The 18,973-nt window shown below is 45.9% G+C and overlaps 1 protein-coding gene across 1 annotated transcript in view; it reads right to left on the bottom strand.

Annotated features, from left to right (window-relative positions):
* Ust (uronyl 2-sulfotransferase) overlaps window positions 1-18,973 on the bottom strand; it is a 290,089-nt gene that overhangs the window by 82,613 nt on the left and 188,503 nt on the right. The window contains exon 5 of the mRNA XM_041680355.1: window positions 17,228-17,381. Coding sequence (XP_041536289.1) covers window positions 17,228-17,381 — 154 coding nt within the window. The remainder of the gene's footprint in view (window positions 1-17,227; window positions 17,382-18,973) is intronic.

Here is an 18,973-nt window from a genome sequence, read left to right as displayed (position 1 = left end):
GAGCTTCAGCTCCAGCTCCGGTACCCTGCTTGCCCGCTGCCAGGCTCCCTGCCATGATAAGTCCATCATGGACTTACCCTTTGAAACTGTAAGCAAGACTCTGATTAAATGTTCCTTGTTATGAGGCCTTGGTCATGGCGTTTTGCCACAACAATAGAACAATGACTAAGACATCCAGATAGAAGGAAATGCAGCTTAAATTCCCTGGAGACACCGCTTCCCATCCTTGAGGCTGATTGGATGTCTAATGATATACTGCCACTAACTGAGGTTGGGAAACCATGTAACAGGCAGATTAGACCACTTTCCCCGAATCCAGACACCAGAAAGAGGTGGGCATGTCCCTGTGATGATCTTTGGATAGCCCTGTGTGTGGCAGATGTAGAGGGGCCAGTTCAGAACAGAAGAGACAAACATTCTTCTATTCCTGCCGTTTTCAGTAACACCCTGCTAGCCACAGATGGCCATAGTGAGACCACTTCTGCTGCAGAAATTTGCAAAGCGCATGTTAGCTCCGCTTCCCACCCATGTGAGTGGTATGGGGACACCTCTACTTACAGTTTCTGAACTCTCAGCCAAGTTGATGTGTTCAGGGCAGTTATGGCCTTAATTTGCAATTCTGAAAGCAGATGAGTATGGCTGAGTAATTCTTAGATTATGTGGAACTTTGTCTTTAATTTTCCAGTTGGTAGATTCATTTTTAAAGGGCTTATATTTTAGTATATTGAAGAATTAAGCTTTCATCATACCACAGTAACTACTGTATGACCATTTTGGTATAATAAACTTAATTTATAATGGAGCAAATATAAAATTCATTTCCTCTGTGTTTTTTTTTCTGTTGCTGCAAGCACCATTGCCCTAGATTACTAGAGGATTCTTATACATACTTCTACAGTTTCTGAACTTTCTTTTTACATTCTCCTTTTACCCATCTGGAGTTAATTTTGATACAAGGGTAGACATGTTAACTTTATTTTTATCCAATTTTTCCTTGGGTCTTTATTGGTGGTTGCATAGCTTTTTGATGGAATAATAATGATATCAAATCTTGATGATAGCTAACATCAGATTTGTCCACTAAATGCTTTGACCATGAGTTAGAAGGCAAAGAGCTACGGGTCACGGGCTTTTTGAAGAAGGCTGGGTGAGAAGGCTGGGTGATGAGCTTTGTTTATAGCCCCAGCTGGGAATTGGTCAGTGAGAAGCTACAGAGGGAGTGCGAGGCTAAGCAGCTGACTACACACTCCAGCACCCAGCCTCATCCCCTCCTGCCCACTCTCTTTCCTAGCCATTGCCAGAGGGAGGTCACTTGAGGTCATGGGCCTCAGCAGCTCTCTGTGTCCCTTGCTTTCTGTTCAAAGCATGACACTCATAGGCGTCCTCTTGGCACCTGGATGAAAGATAGGAAAGAGGCAAGATTTCTTGTGTCAACTAGAATTGCTGGCAGATAGAAGTCACAGAATAGCACTTCTTTCTTTCTTTCTTTCTTTCTTTCTTTCTTTCTTTCTTTCTTTCGGTCCAGAGGATTTCAGGGTCAACTCTGCTCAGTCCAAAGAATCCTGATGTGCTTGTCTTCATCTGTCCATGGTAGCTACAGGTTTAAAGATGCGCTGAGCACTGTGCCCTCGAGCTGGCTAGGTTTCCAGTACAAGACAAAGTTTCCCTCTTGCTGAGCAGTTCCTAAGTCCAATTAGAGAGCCGTTGGTTACTGCCAAGGTATGTGTGCAACTATTGTGCTCTTAGGGTTATCATGCTATGCTGATTGTTGCGGTTTGTGTGTATCACAACAATTAATAAAAATAGGCTATAAATTTGACAGACAGCAGTGAGGGGCATATGTGAGGGTTTGGAAGGAGGGAAGGAAGGGGAAAATGTAGTTATATTATAATCTCAAAAAAATTTTAAATTGAAAACAAAATGCAGTCTACACTTGGAAATAATGCATACTCTAATCCCTTTCCACTAGCTCAGATCTTTGGCTTTGATTCTAACATGATTCTAATATTCTAATATAACCAAATAGAATATTAATATTCTAATATTAGGGTAATATTGTGATCAGCCTGGCTTGAATATAGTATGTCCTCTCCAAAACACATGCTGAATTCTGCTGCAGCAGCAGTGTTGGGAATAGGAACATCATGAAAGAAGTAGATCACAGGGGTAGGATCCTCATGACAGATTAATGCATTTCCTGCAGAAATGTATTAGCGATCCAAGGAGTTTGGCCACTTTCCTGCTTCTTTGCTGACTGTGTACCTTCCACTCCCCCACAAGCTTAAGCAGCCCATGATCCTCAGCAGGAACTGAATAGATGCTGGCACTGTGCTCTGAACCACATCTGAAGACATCCGACCATCAGCCTCTGCCCGTTAGCCCAGTATTAGTAATAGAAAATCAACACATCACAGCCATTTGAATATGAGGTGGGGGAGGAAAGAGAAAGCGGGTAGGATGGCTCTAGAGTTTCTTGTATGGGTGTCTGAATAGGTGGAGGTACCCCTCACCAATAACATAGGAGGAAAATGCGTGCTACGGCAGGACTCGGAATTTATGTCCATTCTGCCACAGCTACCACAAGTTGCACTTGAAAGAGGACCAGAGAGAAAGACACTGGTGGGTACCACATACACTTCTATCTGCTGTTGCTGGGTAACAGGAGCCCTGATGAGTGTTGAGGACAGAGAAGGGGAGCACATTCTACTACAATTTGTACTTTAGCTAAAAATGGAAAGCTTAGCCAAACAAGAACTAATCTTCAGGATTTAGGAAGCAATATCAGAGGAAGCAAAATAGACATAATCCACACTGACTAACAATTACTTTGAGAAAGATTAGAAGTAATAGAGTCGTCGGAGGCTAATCTGATTGCCTAGGTTCTGATCGCCTTCCTCACTCTCCCAGGGTTTTTATTAGTAGTGTTGCGTATAGGATAGCTCAATTAGATCTGAGATACAACGTCCCTCCTTTCTCATTCAACTTGAAAACTCTGTTTTGCGATCTGAAATTCTTTTGCATATCTAATTCAAGAAGCTTACTCATCTAAAACACTGAAGGTGTTTTGCAGTCTACAACCAAGGTCACGCCAGGGACATTGCTTCTTTCCTGTACAAGGAGCAGGGTCTCAAACAAGAGAGGCTGGATCAGATGTGGACAACAGTCCATAGGGTTTTACTTGGGTTTTACTGGGTGGTTTTGTTGTTTTCTTTTTGGTGTGTGCGTGTTGGTTTAGATGAGAAATGTCCCCCAGAGGCTAAGATATTTGAATACTCGGTCCCCAGCAGGTGGTGTTGTTTGGGCTAGGTAGTGCAGCCTTGCTGGAGAAGAACATTGCACAGATGAAATTTGAGAGTTCTCAGCCAAGGTTTATGTCCAGTTTATTCTCTGTTTCATGACTGTAGTTGAAGATGTGATCTCTCAGTTTCTTTTTTTTTCTACACAACATTTTTAATGATTTATTTTTATTTTCATGTGCATTGGTGTTTTGTCTGCATGTGTGAAGGCTGTTGGATCCCCTGGAACTGGAGTTACAGACAGTTGTGAGTTGCCATGTGGGTGCTGGGAATTGAACCCAGGTCCTCCGGAAAAGCAACCAGTGTTATAAACTGCTGAGCTATTTTTATAGCCCTGATCTCTCAGTTTCTTGTCCTTTCCCCAAGTCTGCCACTTGCTGCTATTCCCTCCCCGCCATGATGAACTCTTATCAGTCTGGAGCCATAGACCAACAATATACAGGCTTCCCTTTGCAAACTGCCTTAGCCATGGGATTTATTACAGCAAAAAACCAATAAATAATAAACCAGTAAATAATCCAGGAGGCGATTTCTTATCAATAAATAGTTCAGGAGGCAATTTCTTATCAATAAATAACCCAGGAGGCGATTTCTTATCAATAAATAATCCACGAGGCGATTTCTTATCAATAAATAATCCAGGAGGTGATTTCTCATCAATAAATAATCCAGGAGGTGATTTCTCATTCACTAAACAACTCCACCTCTTGGCCAGCCACTTTTTAGAAGTTATTCTCATCATGGAATCCAGTAGACTTTGCTTAAAATTTTTACATTCAGCCTTGAATATCTGCATGAGTTTAGGGTCAGAGAAATGTCTGTCTTAGAGGCTTAGGGGATTTAGTGGCCAAATGAAGTCCCCCACACCTCCATTCATTCCTGATCGTTTTCCTGAATGATCAGTGAAAATGCCCTATGGAGAAGACCGAGTATCTCATGAAATTCATACCAAACTATGTCCATTGGTCTATCTCCACTTTGTAACATCCAGTGTATCATTGAAGGGAACAAAAGTGGTTGGTTAGAGTGTGCTGTGCGGATTTTGCTGAACCAAAACCATCCGGATATGCACGCTTGAGTACTTATTCTATAGGCTTCTTTATACTTGGAGTCAAGTGGGACTTCAGCCGAATTTCAGGAAATCAAGTATGTACAACATTGGTCTCCCTTCTCCTCCCATCCTCTCTTCCTCTTTTGTCTTTGGGGTCAGAGGGTAAGGTCTCTTGCTGTGTAACCACGGTGGCCTCAAACCTGAGATCTTTCTTCCTTGGCCTCCCAAATCCTGGGATGCTGGGTGCGTGAGGGTTCGTGCTAATTGTCAGTTGCACAGAATCTTAAATGATCTAGCACGGTGGGTCTCAACCTTCCTAATGTTCCGATCCTTTAGTACAGGTCCTCATGTTGTCATGACCCCAATCACAAAATTATTTTTGTTGCTACTTCATAACTCTAATTTTCTGCTGTTATAAATCATAATGTATACACTGATATGCATGATATTGGATAGGAAAGCCCTGTGAGAGGGTCATTTGACCCCCAAATAAGTCGCAACCCACAGGTGGACAGTGACTGATGCAGGAGAAGGGCTCCAGGAATACCTGTGGAGAGTTATCTTAATTATGTTGACTTTTCCACTGTGGGCAGCCTTGCCCTCTAATGGCTGGAGACTGAAGGACAAGGCTCAAAAAAGCTTAGAGCCTAAGAGGGAATGATGGGCCAGGTACCATATCCAGGGCATAGATGTCAGCAGGAGCATAGCAGGCGGCCTCATGATGGGGGCTTCACCTAGTACAGATCCTGAACCGTATAAACAGAGAGAAGGGAGCTAAAGAGCAGCACCATTCCCCGCTCTCTGTTGCTACTGGGGCTGTGATAGGGGATCAACTGCTTCAACCTCCTGCTGCCTCTGCTTCCTCCACTATGATGGATGGTCCCCTTGGTCTGCTGCTGTTAGGAATCATAGTGTAAATATCCGATATGCAGGATAACCCCGAAGTGGCTGTTGTCAGAGTCCTTTACCGTAGCAAGAGGAAAAGAAACTAAGACGAGGCGTGTTGTGGAATGTTTGCTTAACTGTGCAAAGATGTCTTGCCTTTGTTTCACTATGTAAAGATGTGTTGCTGTTTTTCCTTGACTGCCTAAGGCACCTGATTGCTCTAATGAAAAACTGAATGACCAATAGCAAGGGAGGAGGTATAGGCAGGACTTTTGGGCAGGGAGAGTAGGTAGAAGGAAAAATGAGGAGCAGAAGGAGGGAGAACATGAGCAAGAAAGTCAGGACCACGAGGGGTGCACCCACCCACTGAGACAGTGGGGCTGATCTATTGGGAGCTCACCAAGGCCAGCTGGACTGTGACTGAAAAAGCATGGGATAAAACCGGACTCTCTGAACATGGCGAACAATGAGGGCTGATGAGACACCAAGGACAATGGCACGGGGTTTTGATCCTACTTCATGTTCTGGCTTTGTGGGAGCCTAGCCAGTTTGGATGTTCACCTTCCTAGACATGGACGGAGGGGGGAGGACCTTGGACTTTCCACAGGGCAGGGAACCCTGACTGCTCTTTGGACTAGAGAGGGAGGGGGAGAGGAGTGGGGGGAGGGAGAGAAGGGTGGGAGGAGGGGGAGGGAAATGGGAGGCTGGGAGGAGGTTGAAACTTTTTTTTCCTTTTCTCAAAAAGAAAGAAAGAAAGAAAGAAAAACAAAACAAAAGAGATACTAGGGAGATGCTGCAGGTCAGCCAGCAAGACACGGAGGAAGCAGGAAAGCAGTACATAGCAAATGAAAGAAATGTAAAAAACCCTGAGGCAAAACACAGATGAATAGAAAAGGGTTAAATTAAGTTAAAAAGGCTAATGGGACAAGTCTAAGCTGAGGCCGAGCATTCATAATTAATAATAAGTCTCTGTGTCTTTATTTGGGAGCTGGTTGGTGGCCCAAAGAAAATTCCAACTACAGAGGTATGTGCCATATGCCCAACATATACCAATTTCTGTACTAGGTGAAGCCTTTCGCCAGCCCCCCATCATGAGGCCGTCTGCTATGCTCCTGCTGAAATCTATGCCTTGGATAAGTTACCTGCCCATCATTCCCTCTTAGGCTCTAAGCTTTTATGAGCCTAGTCCTTCAGTCTCCAGCCATTAGAGGGCAAGGCTGCTGCAGCTAACAGATTCTGCAACTTGTTTTGAGAGGCTGAAGGGAGGGCATATTTTTCCAATTACACACTATCTAATTCAATTTACATTTATTAGAAGAACTGCCAACTATTTCATGTTAATATTGACATTTTCATAAGTGCTTGCAATTAGAATTCAAGCTGAGATCTTAATAAATCTCTTAGATGTGTTACCCTTACTTTTTTTGTCTTCAGACGACAAAATATTTTTAACAACTTGTTTGGAGGTCAGGCAGCTTCGGGAATTTATACTGTGTATGTAAAACAGCTGGGCAGAGGAAAAATACGGCAGAGCAAAATTGGGAACAACTCTAGCGGTGTGCCAGCATTTGCAAAACAAGCGCAGGGTGTAAAATTCAAATTCTCTCACAGATTAATGGAGCCACAGCTTTGCCACTTTCTGAGGCACTTCGCCCCATTGCTTCTAACCGTAGGCTCTGGCGGGCTTTTAAGGTCTTTCCCAACTGCATTTGAAACCCGGTCCTATCTGCCCACATCATTTTACTTCACACGACACTGCGTGAGTGTGCCTGCATTTAAAGACTGTCACACAGCCCCTGAAGAGACTGCGATGGGTTCCAAGTGCCCTGCCAACTTGTGGGAAGGAAAAAGCTGATGTCCACGTGTTAAAGTACTTAGTTCCGTCTTATTGCCTAAAGCACAAGTTCTAAAGGGAGATCTTAAATGCCGTGTGCTGTACTCTCTGGCTTCGATTTTTAGTGAAATGCCTGACTGAAGGCACACATGGGATATTCATAAATACAGCAGATACTGTACTACATCATTGGACTGTGTGTGTGTAAACATGAATGCACACATGTACAAATTGAACTCAGAGGTTAATGCCAGATGTTAGATGTCCTTAACCACTCTCCACCCTATTTTTTTTTTTTTTTGATACAGGGTTTCTCCCTAAACATAAAGCTCACAAATTCAGTGAGCAAGGCTGGCCAGCAAGTCCCAAGAAGCCTTCTGTGTAGGTCTTCTTAATGCTGGAATTATAAGTATGTACCACCATGCCCAACTTTAAAAGAAAAACAAAATATATGTGCATGTGTGTGTGTGTGTGTGTGTGTGTGTGTGTGTGTGTGTGTACATGTGCTGATACATGCTACTGGGTGCTTCTAAAGGCCACGGGTTCTCTCTTGCCACTTTGTGTAACCTACGGATCAAGCTCTGGTCGTTAGGCCTGAACGTAAGCTCCGCTGCCCTTTGATCCTTCTCCTGGGCCTGACACTCAGCTTTTTTGTGTGGATTCTGGGGACTGAACTCAGGTCCTCGTGCTTGTGTGGCGAGCTCTTCACCCACTGAGCCATCTCTCCAGCCCCTGAACTTCCTTGAGACCTTTATTCATATGTATCAATTAAGTCTAGAAAACAGAAAAATTTAAGAGGGAGCAAATGCAGCTTTTTCTAAACAGGCAGAGGCTAAGAATAAAGGGGGCACGCTTCTCAGCGAACACACCTCTTGCAAATCAGTAGAGGGAAGTGGATACATGGCTCTCAGCCATAGCTACACGTAAGTATCACTTCTGGGGCTTTAAGAAATGTAACAAAGTAACGTAATGTAAGAAAACAAAACAAAACTGGCCACATCATAGACTAGCCACATTCCTGTAGTGTATTTCAGGGATGGGGTGGTTTTGACTTGACTCCACCCCCACCCCTGCTTCCTCCACTCCCCATCCCTGTTCCCCCCACCCCCTCCGATCATGACTCTTAGGAACAGCCAAGGCTGAGCACACAAGGCTTTAGTAAATGCCAGCCACCTGGCCCTGCAAGAGTCCATGGCTGGCCCACAGCTGGACTGCTGATTCACAGTTAGGGAGGGACAGATGAGCTCAGCTGACAGGTGGCCAGCGGGATGCACCTGGCTGTGCTCTGGTGGCCTCTGTGGTTGTTTGATGGTCCTGATGGGACCTTGCCTGGAGAAAGCAGGTCAGGAGGAATGGCTTAAGAGAACATCTGGAGAAATGCTCCCTCTCCTGCAGCTCCCCCCTCCCCCACATGGGCTCCCGCCAAATGGGTGGTTTGGTACAGAGTGAGCCTGTTTGTTCTCAGGAGTGTGCACATTTTCTAGAGTGTTCCAGCATCTGCAGCCGTTCTCTCCTCTGATCTTCATCCCTGCTGTATCTACACCCATCCCTAAAGTCTCAGCGGCTTCTCCTTTCCTGGGAAGCTGGCCCAGGGCCTGCAAGGACATTCCTGGATTTCATTCTTTTCCTGATCACACAAGTGCTAGCCAGTGACAACTCAAGTCACTGCATGAGCCTGTGCCTCCAGCCCTAACCCTTCCCCCACCTTTGTCTTGTTCCTTCTCTATCCCCCTTTTGCTTATCTTAAGCCTTTTAGGTTTGCACTAACTATTGCTAACCAGCAACAGCAACTGCAGGGACTTCGAACTCCCCATTGCCTCCCTGCCCCACTTGGAGCTACTCCTTGTAGGAGGACAACAAGCTGTAGACAACAGTTCTTTGTCTAATCTTACACTTGGACCATCGTAGGAACTAGCAATGAGCTGGTATTTCTACATCCGTTGGGAGCTCGTCCGCTCTACGTTGCAGCCTCGGTGATGTTTGGTGGTCAGAACCAGATCCATTTCTGTGTAGCTGTTCTAGTTCCTCACCACTTGGCCTGCTGGTGTTAGGATGCGTATCTTCATGTGGCCCGGCTTTATGCAGCACTTCTCGATCTTCTCTGGCAGCTGGGTTCCTGTAGTGCTCATAACTACACACGTCTTTCTGCTGACTCTCGTGTTTTCCCTCTCCTGGCAATATGAGTGATTAACACAGCTCCATGCATTGTCCTTTATTGGTGGCTTGATTTTTCTCACTTGTTCCCCTCCCCTGGCCCCACCTCATTGGTGTATAGGTATGTAAGGGAGACGGGACTGATGTTGGCACTGGTCTCTCACATGGGCACCACTAACAAGCAGTGACACACCCTAGCCTGGGATCCTGGTTGGTTTGTTTGTTTTGGTTGTTCTTGTTCTCTCTCTGTCTCTCTCTGTCTCTCTCTCTGTCTCTCTCTCTGTCTCTCTCTCTGTCTCTCTCTCTCTCTCTTGTCAATTTGTTAACTGAGAAAAGGAAACTGTAACCGAGAAAATGCCTCTACAAGATTGGAGATTGGTCTGTGGACAAACCTGTGGAACATTTTTTTTAATTAATGATCGATATGAGAAGGTCCAGAGCATCGTGGGTGGGGCCATCCCTGAGCAGGTGGTCCTGGAGTTTATAAGAAACTAGACTAGCAAGCCATGGAATCAGTCAGTAAGCAGTGTTCCTCCATGTCCTCTGCATCAGCTCCTGCTTCCAGGGTCCTGCCCTGATTTCCCTTAATGACGGATTATGAGCTATAAGGTGAAATAAACCCTTTCCTTCCCAAGTTACTTTTGGAAATACTGTTTTTATCACAGCAATAAAACCCCTAACTAAGATAGAAACTGGCACTAGGAGTGGGGTACATGACAGACTTGACCATATACATTTTGGGGAGAATTGTGGTGGTGTTTTAACTTCGGTTTAGAAAAGCCGCTGAGTGCTCAGAGATAAGTGTGTTGTTATACAGGAGCTTGGAAGACGAGCAGTGCGGATGATGACAGCTTGTGCACAGCTGATGCTCTCTGCGGACAGCTCAGGAGACAGTTGGTGGCGGTCTAATCTCCAGCTCATGAGGCTTCAAGTTCTCTGATTCTCCTTTGTTCCCAAACTCCTTGACAGCTTTCTATTTTCCTTGTCTTTCCCTCCCCTACTTGGCTCATCTTCCCCCTCATTTGCCAGGTGACCCAAAACATTGTGCATCGCACACAGTGGCCTTTACTTATAAATTATCTGTCGTGGGCATGAAAGACTATCTCTCAGGTAGGGGATCCCGGGCCCCAGGACCTTGTCTTCCCCAATGCAGGATATTTGGGGTCCTCCAGTCCTCAGAGAGGCAGGCATACTGACCATATGACTTAATAACCCAATGCGGACATAAGCTCCAAGCAAATGAACATGGGGCACATGGTTGCCAACAGCCTGAGATCACGAGGTATCTCTAGCAGCTGAGGATACAGGATGGGGTCCCGTGAGGCCATATGAGACCTTAGCAGACCTGACACATCAGGGGCCATGAAAAGCAGTGGCCTCTTCAGGATCCTCCAGCTGAGAAGCTCCAGCCTAGAGTTAGAGATAGATGGTCCCTTTCACTAGAACACTATCAGCTGCCTCTTGAAAAGTCACTAGTGAGGAAAGGGACCATTTTTAGGCCACAAAAATCCATTAACAAAACTGAGGGTATAGATGCACCAATACTGATATGTGTTCTTTGAGGATTTTAGGTTCCCATGGAGGTTTCTAAGTTTTGTATGGATTAACTGGCTTTCTCAATAACCCATGAGGAAGGCTAAGAAAATAATCAATAGTCCTATTTTACAGATCAGATAAATGAGGCCTACAGAGGCCAATCTCTGGCAGGCACTAGCTAGCACAGTGACACCAAGTCCCAGGCCCTTAGCTTGGCCTGCAATCAGAGACCAACTCCATAGCAGTAAAGAGCACACGCTTCCTTTCCAGCCTCCAGAAAGAATCTGGAAACATAGTTATCCACTGAAATACTTATAAATCAAACCCTTTACTGGATTTCTTCTTTAAAAAAAATGTTTCAGAATGGAGATAAAACCCGAGGCTTCATTCCCAGGATGACTGAGACATCAGCCGGCGAAGAAGGAGTGGAAATTTCCACCCACCAGCATTTCACACTTATAGCTCCCAAGCTAACCATGTCCAGAGTCCAAATGTTCAGGCAAATTAAACTGCATAACTTATTACAGAAGGGGGACATTTGAGGGACAGGAAGGAGACCAGTGAAAGGGTAAGAGGAGAGGGCGGAGCACTGGAGAGGAAGTTTTTGAGCAGGAAACAATGGCACAAAAAAAGATGCATAGTCACAAAAAAGTCATAAGGAAACCCACAATTTTCTACGCTAACTCAAACAATTAGTAATAATAATAATAAAAAAGCAAAAGCCAGCTGAGTCTGACCCACTGTCAGGCTTCTCCAGGATCTAAGAGGGCCAGCATGACTCACTGGATTCCTTATGAATTAAAAAGCTGTCAATTACGCAGCCTTTCTTTGAAACATGCATTATTTCCATGGGTTTCAGCCAAGCTGAATGACTCGTATCACAGAGGCGGCTTACTCAATGGGAACATGCTCCCCACGCCATCCTGCCCTTGAAGTAGTGGGGCAGCCTACTGGGGCAGCAGCTAGGCCTGAGGATGAAGCTCAACATGATAAACATTCCACGATTGAAGTGTGCACAGCTGTCAGGAAAAGTCAAGCAGGAGTTCTAGCTGCATAGCTGGCTGAGCAAAAGGAACAGCATGAGAAAGCCAGTCTTACAGAGGCTTAGAGCACAAGGGGCTAGGCTTGGCAGGGAAGGCCCTTGTCTTGGGGTTACTATTGCTGTGATGAAACGCCATGACGAACAGCAACTTGTGACAGAAAGGGTTGATTTAATTCACAGCTCCCTATAGCTGTTGATCAAAAGCAGTCAGGGCAGGAACTGGAACCTGGAGGCAGGAGCTGATACAGAGGCCATGGAGGGGTGCTGCTTACTGGCTTGCTCAGCCTGTTTTTTTTATAGAACCTAGGACCAGCAGCCCAGGAATGGCACCACCCACCATGGGCTGCTAATTAATTACATTAATTACTAATTAAGAAAATTCTCTAGATAATTAAGAAAATTTATCTAAACGTTATTCTCTGGTAAATGCCAATAAAGACTGTTTTAAAAAGAAGCAGCAAGTTTGACAAAAACTAGATGTTTCTAGAAAGTATAAAGAACCGGAGAAGGCTTGAATGTTTGAAAACAAATGCCCACCCCAGTTTTGAGAAAATGGCTGATGTATTCCAGGCTGGCTTCAAGCTCTCTCTATCTGAAGATGACCTTCCCACTTCCACCTCCCAGCCGCTGGTGCCAGTTTATGAAATGCTGGGGATCAATCCTGGCGCTTCATGTAAACTAGGCAAGCACTCTACCAAGAGAGCTATAGCCCCACCTCAAACAAACGATTTTAGCGGTTATGTCTCTATAACGACAAAGACGTGTAGGTGCCCTTACAGCAGCTGACCCTACAGGAGACCGTTCTGCCCAGAAAATACAGCACTTGGCTGGGTTCTCTTTTTCTTTACATTTAGAAGGTAAAGCATAAGGTCTGAGGGGGTGTTTGTCACACTGCAGATTGAGAGGTTTGTGCTCTTTCCAGTCCCACACCTGTGTAAAGTGACCTCACCACCTCCGCAAGGCACAGAGTCCAGCATCACTTTCCATCTTTTTCCAAACCACCCACGACAGCAAGGTACCACCTCTCTTCGGCCCCTTCCACTAGAAGCCTTCTCAGCTGTATGCTCAGAAGCTCCACCGGACTCTGGGCCAAGAGCACACTGAGATTTTTGGCAACTGGTTAAAGCAAGAGGCTTCGGGGCACTGAGATCTGGAATAGAGCCCCGATTCACGCCAGCACTGAGTCTGTGGGCATGTGGCATACAGGGAGTGGCCTGGTGCGGTGTCCCCAAGGGGGGTGGCCTGCTCAGTTCAGCTGAGGTGGCACCCTTTCAGTTTTGCTGAGCAGACATTAAGAACAAACAATACTCTTTTTTGATGTACACAAGTGACCATCCAGGCTTGCCAAACTGAAGATGATTCTGACCGGGACAATTTTATGGCATGGGACTAGAGAGATGGAAAAAAAAAAAACCCAAAACAGAAAAGACGTTTCAGCTATTAAAAAAGAAACAGGCAATAGAGTATCTTCCAAATAAATAAACTATTCTCTGAAGAAGAAAACAGCCTTGAACGGGATCAGGCCAGGGCAGATGGGGTAACTTGGACTCCCCTCTCACCCCCGCCCCCGGTTTTCCCTCTGCCACACTGGGAAGCCTGGCCAAGAAGCAATCTGGTGAGCTCAGCTGAAATAGTCATGTCCAGAGCACAGTGTTCATTTTTGGGAAAGGGGCAACGTCGAGACACTGAGAGTAGAATTCCATCAGAGAATGTCCCTGGAACCACTCAAGTCAGAAGCCACCCAGGCACTTACCAGTGCAACGTTCAACATTGGGGAGTCTTAAAAAAATAAATATAGGGCTGGGAGGTAGCTTGGTGACTGAGCACTTGTCTAGCAAGTATGAAGCCTTGGATGTGATTCTCAGCCCTGAAAACAACAAGAAGGAAGAGAAAACTATACCGCTCTACCATGTCCCACTCCCATATTCCGCTCTACCATGCCCCACTCCCATATTCCGCTCTACCATGCCCCACTCCCATATTCCGCTCTACCATGTCCCACTCCCATATTCCGCTCTACCATGCCCCACTCCCATATTCCGCTCTACCATGCCCCACTCCCATATTCCGCTCTACCATGCCCCACTCCCATATTCCGCTCTACCATGTCCCACTCCCATATTCCGCTCTACCATGTCCCACTCCCATATTCCGCTCTACCATGCCCCACTCCCATATTCCGCTCTACCATGTCCCACTCCCATATTCCGCTCTACCATGCCCCACTCCTGATGTGCAAGTTCTCCTTCTAAAGACGGCAGGGTATGACTTACACAAACTTAGGAGGATTGTGACATATAGGATGCGCTATAGCAGTGGTACTCAAGCTGTGGGTCGGTCACCACCCCCTTTGGGGTCAAAAGACCCTTTCACAGGGGTCACACATCAGATATCCTGCATATAAGATATTTACATTATGATTCATAATTGCATCAAAATTACAACTGTGAAGTAGCAACAAAGTAATTTTATGGTGGGGTGGGGGTCAAGACAACATGCAGAACTTTATTAAAGGGTTGTAGCATCGGGAAGGTTGAGGACCACTGATCTACAGGACAGCACTGGAGTTTGACAGAGTAGAAGAGTCCACATGATTCTCCTCAGCTCCCATCTGCTCTTTGAAAGAGAGAACTTAGAAGACTCATGTCCTCCCATGGAGATTCCCAAACAACCCAGGCTGACGCTAGAACAGAGTTGCTCTCCAAGAACCGACAGTGGCGCCCTGTTGTAGAGGACAACATCCACGCAGCTCACTGAACACGGAGAGACTGAGCTCGTGTCTGCATGGAGCCTTCACCCCTACATTCCAGTCTCTCTGGTGTGCAAAGGTGGCCTGCTACTGAAGGAGAAACCTGGACACCAACCCAGTCCAAAACTTTGACCTGCAGGACGTCCTGCCTGCGAGACGGGCTGGGCAATGATACTGCAGAACTTGTATGAGTGGCCAACCAGTATCTGGGTTTACCTTGAGACTCACTCCACAAGAGGGAGCCCGTGACCTACACTGGCTGCATGGCCAGAGACTGGGGAGATCAGGTAACTCAGAGACCTAGGGTAGAACCAAACACAACTGGAAAAAAAAAACAGTGAAACAATGTCTAATAGATCGGTGCCTTATTCAGTCATCATCAGAGAGGCTTCCCCCACAGCACATGAGAATGGGTGCAGAAACCCATAGCCAGACATCACGCGGAGACAGTCTAATTTGTAGGCCCCTATTGGGTCCCTCTCCACAGAGCTTGGGGACCCCATGAATACGGAGGAGGAGGAAAAACTATAAGAGTCAGTGGGGATCACCAGGAGAACATGGCCCACTGAGTCAACTAAGTAGGGCTCATGTGGCCTCACAGAGACCCAAGTGGCAAGCACCATGCCTGCATGGGTCCCTGCAAGGTCTTCTGCATATATGTTATGACTGTTAGCTTGATGTTTTTGTGGGACTCCTAATTGTGGCAGTGATGTGTCTCTGACTCTTTTGCCTGCTCTTGGGACCCTTTTCCTCCTATTGGGTTGCCTTGTCCAGCCTTGATAATGAGGGCTTTTGCTTTATTTTATTGTATCTTGTTTTGTCAGATTTGGTTGTTGTCTCTTAGAGTTCTGCTCCTTTCTGAATGAAAACAGTGTGGGGTGGATCTAGGACACAGGGGAGGTTGTGGGGAGGTAGAAGGAGTGGAGGAAGGGGAAACTGTGGTTGAGATATATTGTGTGAGAGAAAAATCTACTTTTAATAAAACAAAGACGGTTCATGTCTGTATCTTTGGCTTCTCAGCACTTTCTTAGTATTAAGACTAAGTCAGACCTTTGAAATATATTTTTAATTAAATAAAATGTACTCTTTTAAAAACAACATAAATCCATCGCAAGAGTCAATACAAATAACAAAGATAACTAGAAAACACTATTCCTTTGGGAGGTGATTCTGTATTTTGAGTACATACATCGTGTCACTGAATCAAAAATATATCAGTACCCATGCTCCTAACTGCAATTTAAAGACAAAGATTAGGGCACTTGACACCATAAACTAAAACAAAACAAAACAAAAATTTAAAAAAAATCCCTGAAGCTTCAGGTAAATGAAGAAACATTGAAATGCTTAGAAATCTTAAAGAGTTATTACATGAGATATCTTGGGGGAATACCAAGTCTAAGCATGAAGCCCATGCATGTTTCATAGACAATATCCTAGAGCTAATGCTATGCGGTGTTCACAGTGCGCATACATTTTTGACGACGATATCAGTGAGATTGGGGTACAGTATGTCGATTCTCAGAGTGATTTGAGGGCATTGTGGATTTTCATAAAAGGATACTCAGCCTGTACTAGGGGGAAGCGGGCAGATTTGAGTCTGGTCTGGGCTGGCCTACCACCTGGAAGCGCATGGCTGAGTAAGGTGTTTAACTCGTCCTCTGTATCTCTTGTACAGAGCTTAAGGTGTGAAAGTGACCCCATGGAGAATGAAACACATACCGAGATTTTTTTTTTTAAGCATCAAAGGGGGTTTGGGTATCGTGATGACACTGGCTACCCTCTCTTGGTGACAAGGCTGGTGATGGGGACCAGTAGGAGCAGACACAGGTGCTGAGTACATGCTGCTCCAGTTGTGGGATCACATCTGCATCAATGCCTCAGCACGTCTGGCCCTGGCCACGTCCTTGCCCAACAGCACAAGATAACCTGGGAAACTCACCGGGCTCTCCCACGCAGAGGGCATGATTTCTGCCCCCAACTCACGAGGCTCTGACATGTAGAGGCCATGATTTCGGCCTCCTACGCGTGGGGCTCACAGCTCCTCAATGAGCTTTTGTCACCAGCTCACTAAGAGATGAGAAATATGTCTTTTATGCTGGTGTATGGCAGGCTGGTCTATGGCACACAGCTCTGCCTTCCATTTTTTTGTGAGTAATTCCTGTTTTGAAACAACTGGAGGCCAACAATAGCATCCTTTATGGAGATTCAGAAACACCAAGTGGCGCACGGCGGCCAGTCATCCACAGGACGGGAGGAAAGCAGGACTTGAAGCCAGAAGGCTAGAGGACCATCAGCTGGTCGTCAGACCAGCAACGGCCAGGTACACTGTCAGGGGAACAGGACATCTAGGTCCCTTTGGAATCTCAAGGTCCCCATGTGGAAACCCGCTCTCTGGAGAGGTTGCCATGGGAACTGAATAGGATCAAGAGTGAGAACAGACTTTGCAGCCCTCTGCAAAGAGAGATCTTGAAACACATATGTTCTTAATGATGGGAGTGGCCCCTCAGGACTCCCAAGGAACGTCCTACAACTCAGCAATAAAGACAAACTGAGCAAAGCAAATCTGGGATCAGTCGAGGTGTTCTGGTCAACTGGAACAAGTTCTCACCCACAGAGCCTTCCGAGGCACAGGAGCTCCCAGCCAGGACTCCCCGCTCGGGCCTGCTGCAGAACTTACCAGGTAGCGTTCCTCCTGCCTCATGCTGGGGGTGCGGATCATGTGATTCTGTTCCCCTCTCCAGTCTCCAAAGCGACGGAAAAAATAGTTGGATAGAAACCTACTGACGGGGTCTCTAATGATGTTGATGTAGACAGGCTGGTCTCCTCCAAACCTAACACACGGGCACACAAACAGGAAACTCATTACAATTTATCCCTGCTGCAAGAAAATAAGACCTGCTGGGACAGATTTTCCTTCTAGGTTGACTTAATCCAACCATTGCCCATGTGCTAAAGTGCCTCCCACCACTATGACAGGCAACTGGAAATTGGGAGGCATTTTGTTACCATGCAGGAAACAGGAACACATGATCCAGGTGCCCATAAGGACACGGAGAGACCAGGTGTTTTTTTTTTTTTTTTTTTTTTTTTTTTGCACATCACTATCCCTTTTATGCCATGTGACAGTGTTATGGTACAAATGTCTGGTTTTCTCAGTAGGTCCAGCTTTGCTAAGGACAAGACTTTGTATTTCCAGGGGCTGGTACAAACCCCCTGGCATACAGGTGGCCCTCAACAGTTGTTTCAATTTATTGCTTGATTCCAAATGCCTTGGCGGCTACATAGGCCTTCTATAACACTATAATTCACATTGTCTCAGCCAGGTGCTCTAGGGGAAGTGGACTGGAAGCAGTCACCATCCCTGAGGATTCAACAGTCACTAGGTTCTTAATACTTGACCCAGCAAATGCAGGGAAGATCTCCGATCTTCTGTGGACTAAAAACTGGACTTATCCCCATTATACCCAGGGAAACTACTGAGGCAGAAAGAGGCTAAACAATTTGTGGCTCTGCCAGGAGATGAACACAGGTCATTTGGATCCAGAATCTTCAGTTTTGTCCGTAGAAAGGAAATCCCAGAGTTAAGAAACATAATGATGCAGAATTGCAAATCAAGATGATTATCCCCAAGGGCTGGAACTGAGGAGATGATTTGGGGTTTGAGGACAGCCTAAGCTGCACAATGAGAATCCATCAGGAAACAACAACTGAATTAGTATCTATCAGGCATGTCCAGCACTTGACACGGTGATGGATGCTGTCATCTATAAGGTCTGTACTTTAGAGCTATGCAACTGAGCTATAAGCAAAGACCTGGACAGTGTTTCCCACTGTGTTAAGAAGGCTTCCAGGTTTTGTGTTGGGCTGCATGCGTGGCTCTCCCGGGGAGGACTTGGGCTGAGGGCCACAGGGTGGCCATTCTGGATGGCTTCTCTAGCTTTAATACTTCCACAAGGATTCCGCATCTGCAGTAAGAACCTGTTTTAAAGGCAAGGCCTTCAAGATCCATATTAGGAAGATGAAATTCCGTTCAGGGCTCCTTCCCGCTTCTCTGAACTGCTTCAAGAAAGTGACCCCAGAGAGGACTATGGCAAGACCTCAGGCTCTAGGCAGAGGCACTTTCTAGTGACCTTAGGAGAGAACCCATGGCCCTGTGATGAGGTTCTAGTGACTTCCAGAGAGAACCTGCAGCCTCCATCTGATGAAAGTGCTTGGCATTGTTCCAAGAGACAGAAAACACTCAGATAAAATGGCTGGACAGGAGCCAGTACCCACCTCTCTTGCTAGAGGATTCTGCTCACCACTCAAAACCCAGCCTGAGTCATAATCATATAACTTCAGCCACGGTTCTGTTGGTTTTTTGGAGACAGGGTCTCACGCAGCTCTAAGGCTGCCCTGAACTCTCGATCCTGCTCGGACTTCA

This window comes from Microtus oregoni, unplaced genomic scaffold, assembly GCF_018167655.1.
Source record: "Microtus oregoni isolate MIOR12 unplaced genomic scaffold, Mior012 000033F_ref0000390, whole genome shotgun sequence".
In the NCBI taxonomy this organism is placed as follows: Eukaryota; Metazoa; Chordata; class Mammalia; order Rodentia; family Cricetidae; genus Microtus; species Microtus oregoni.
Note: the sequence above shows the minus strand (reverse complement) of the source record. Positions and strands in the feature narration are given on the sequence as shown.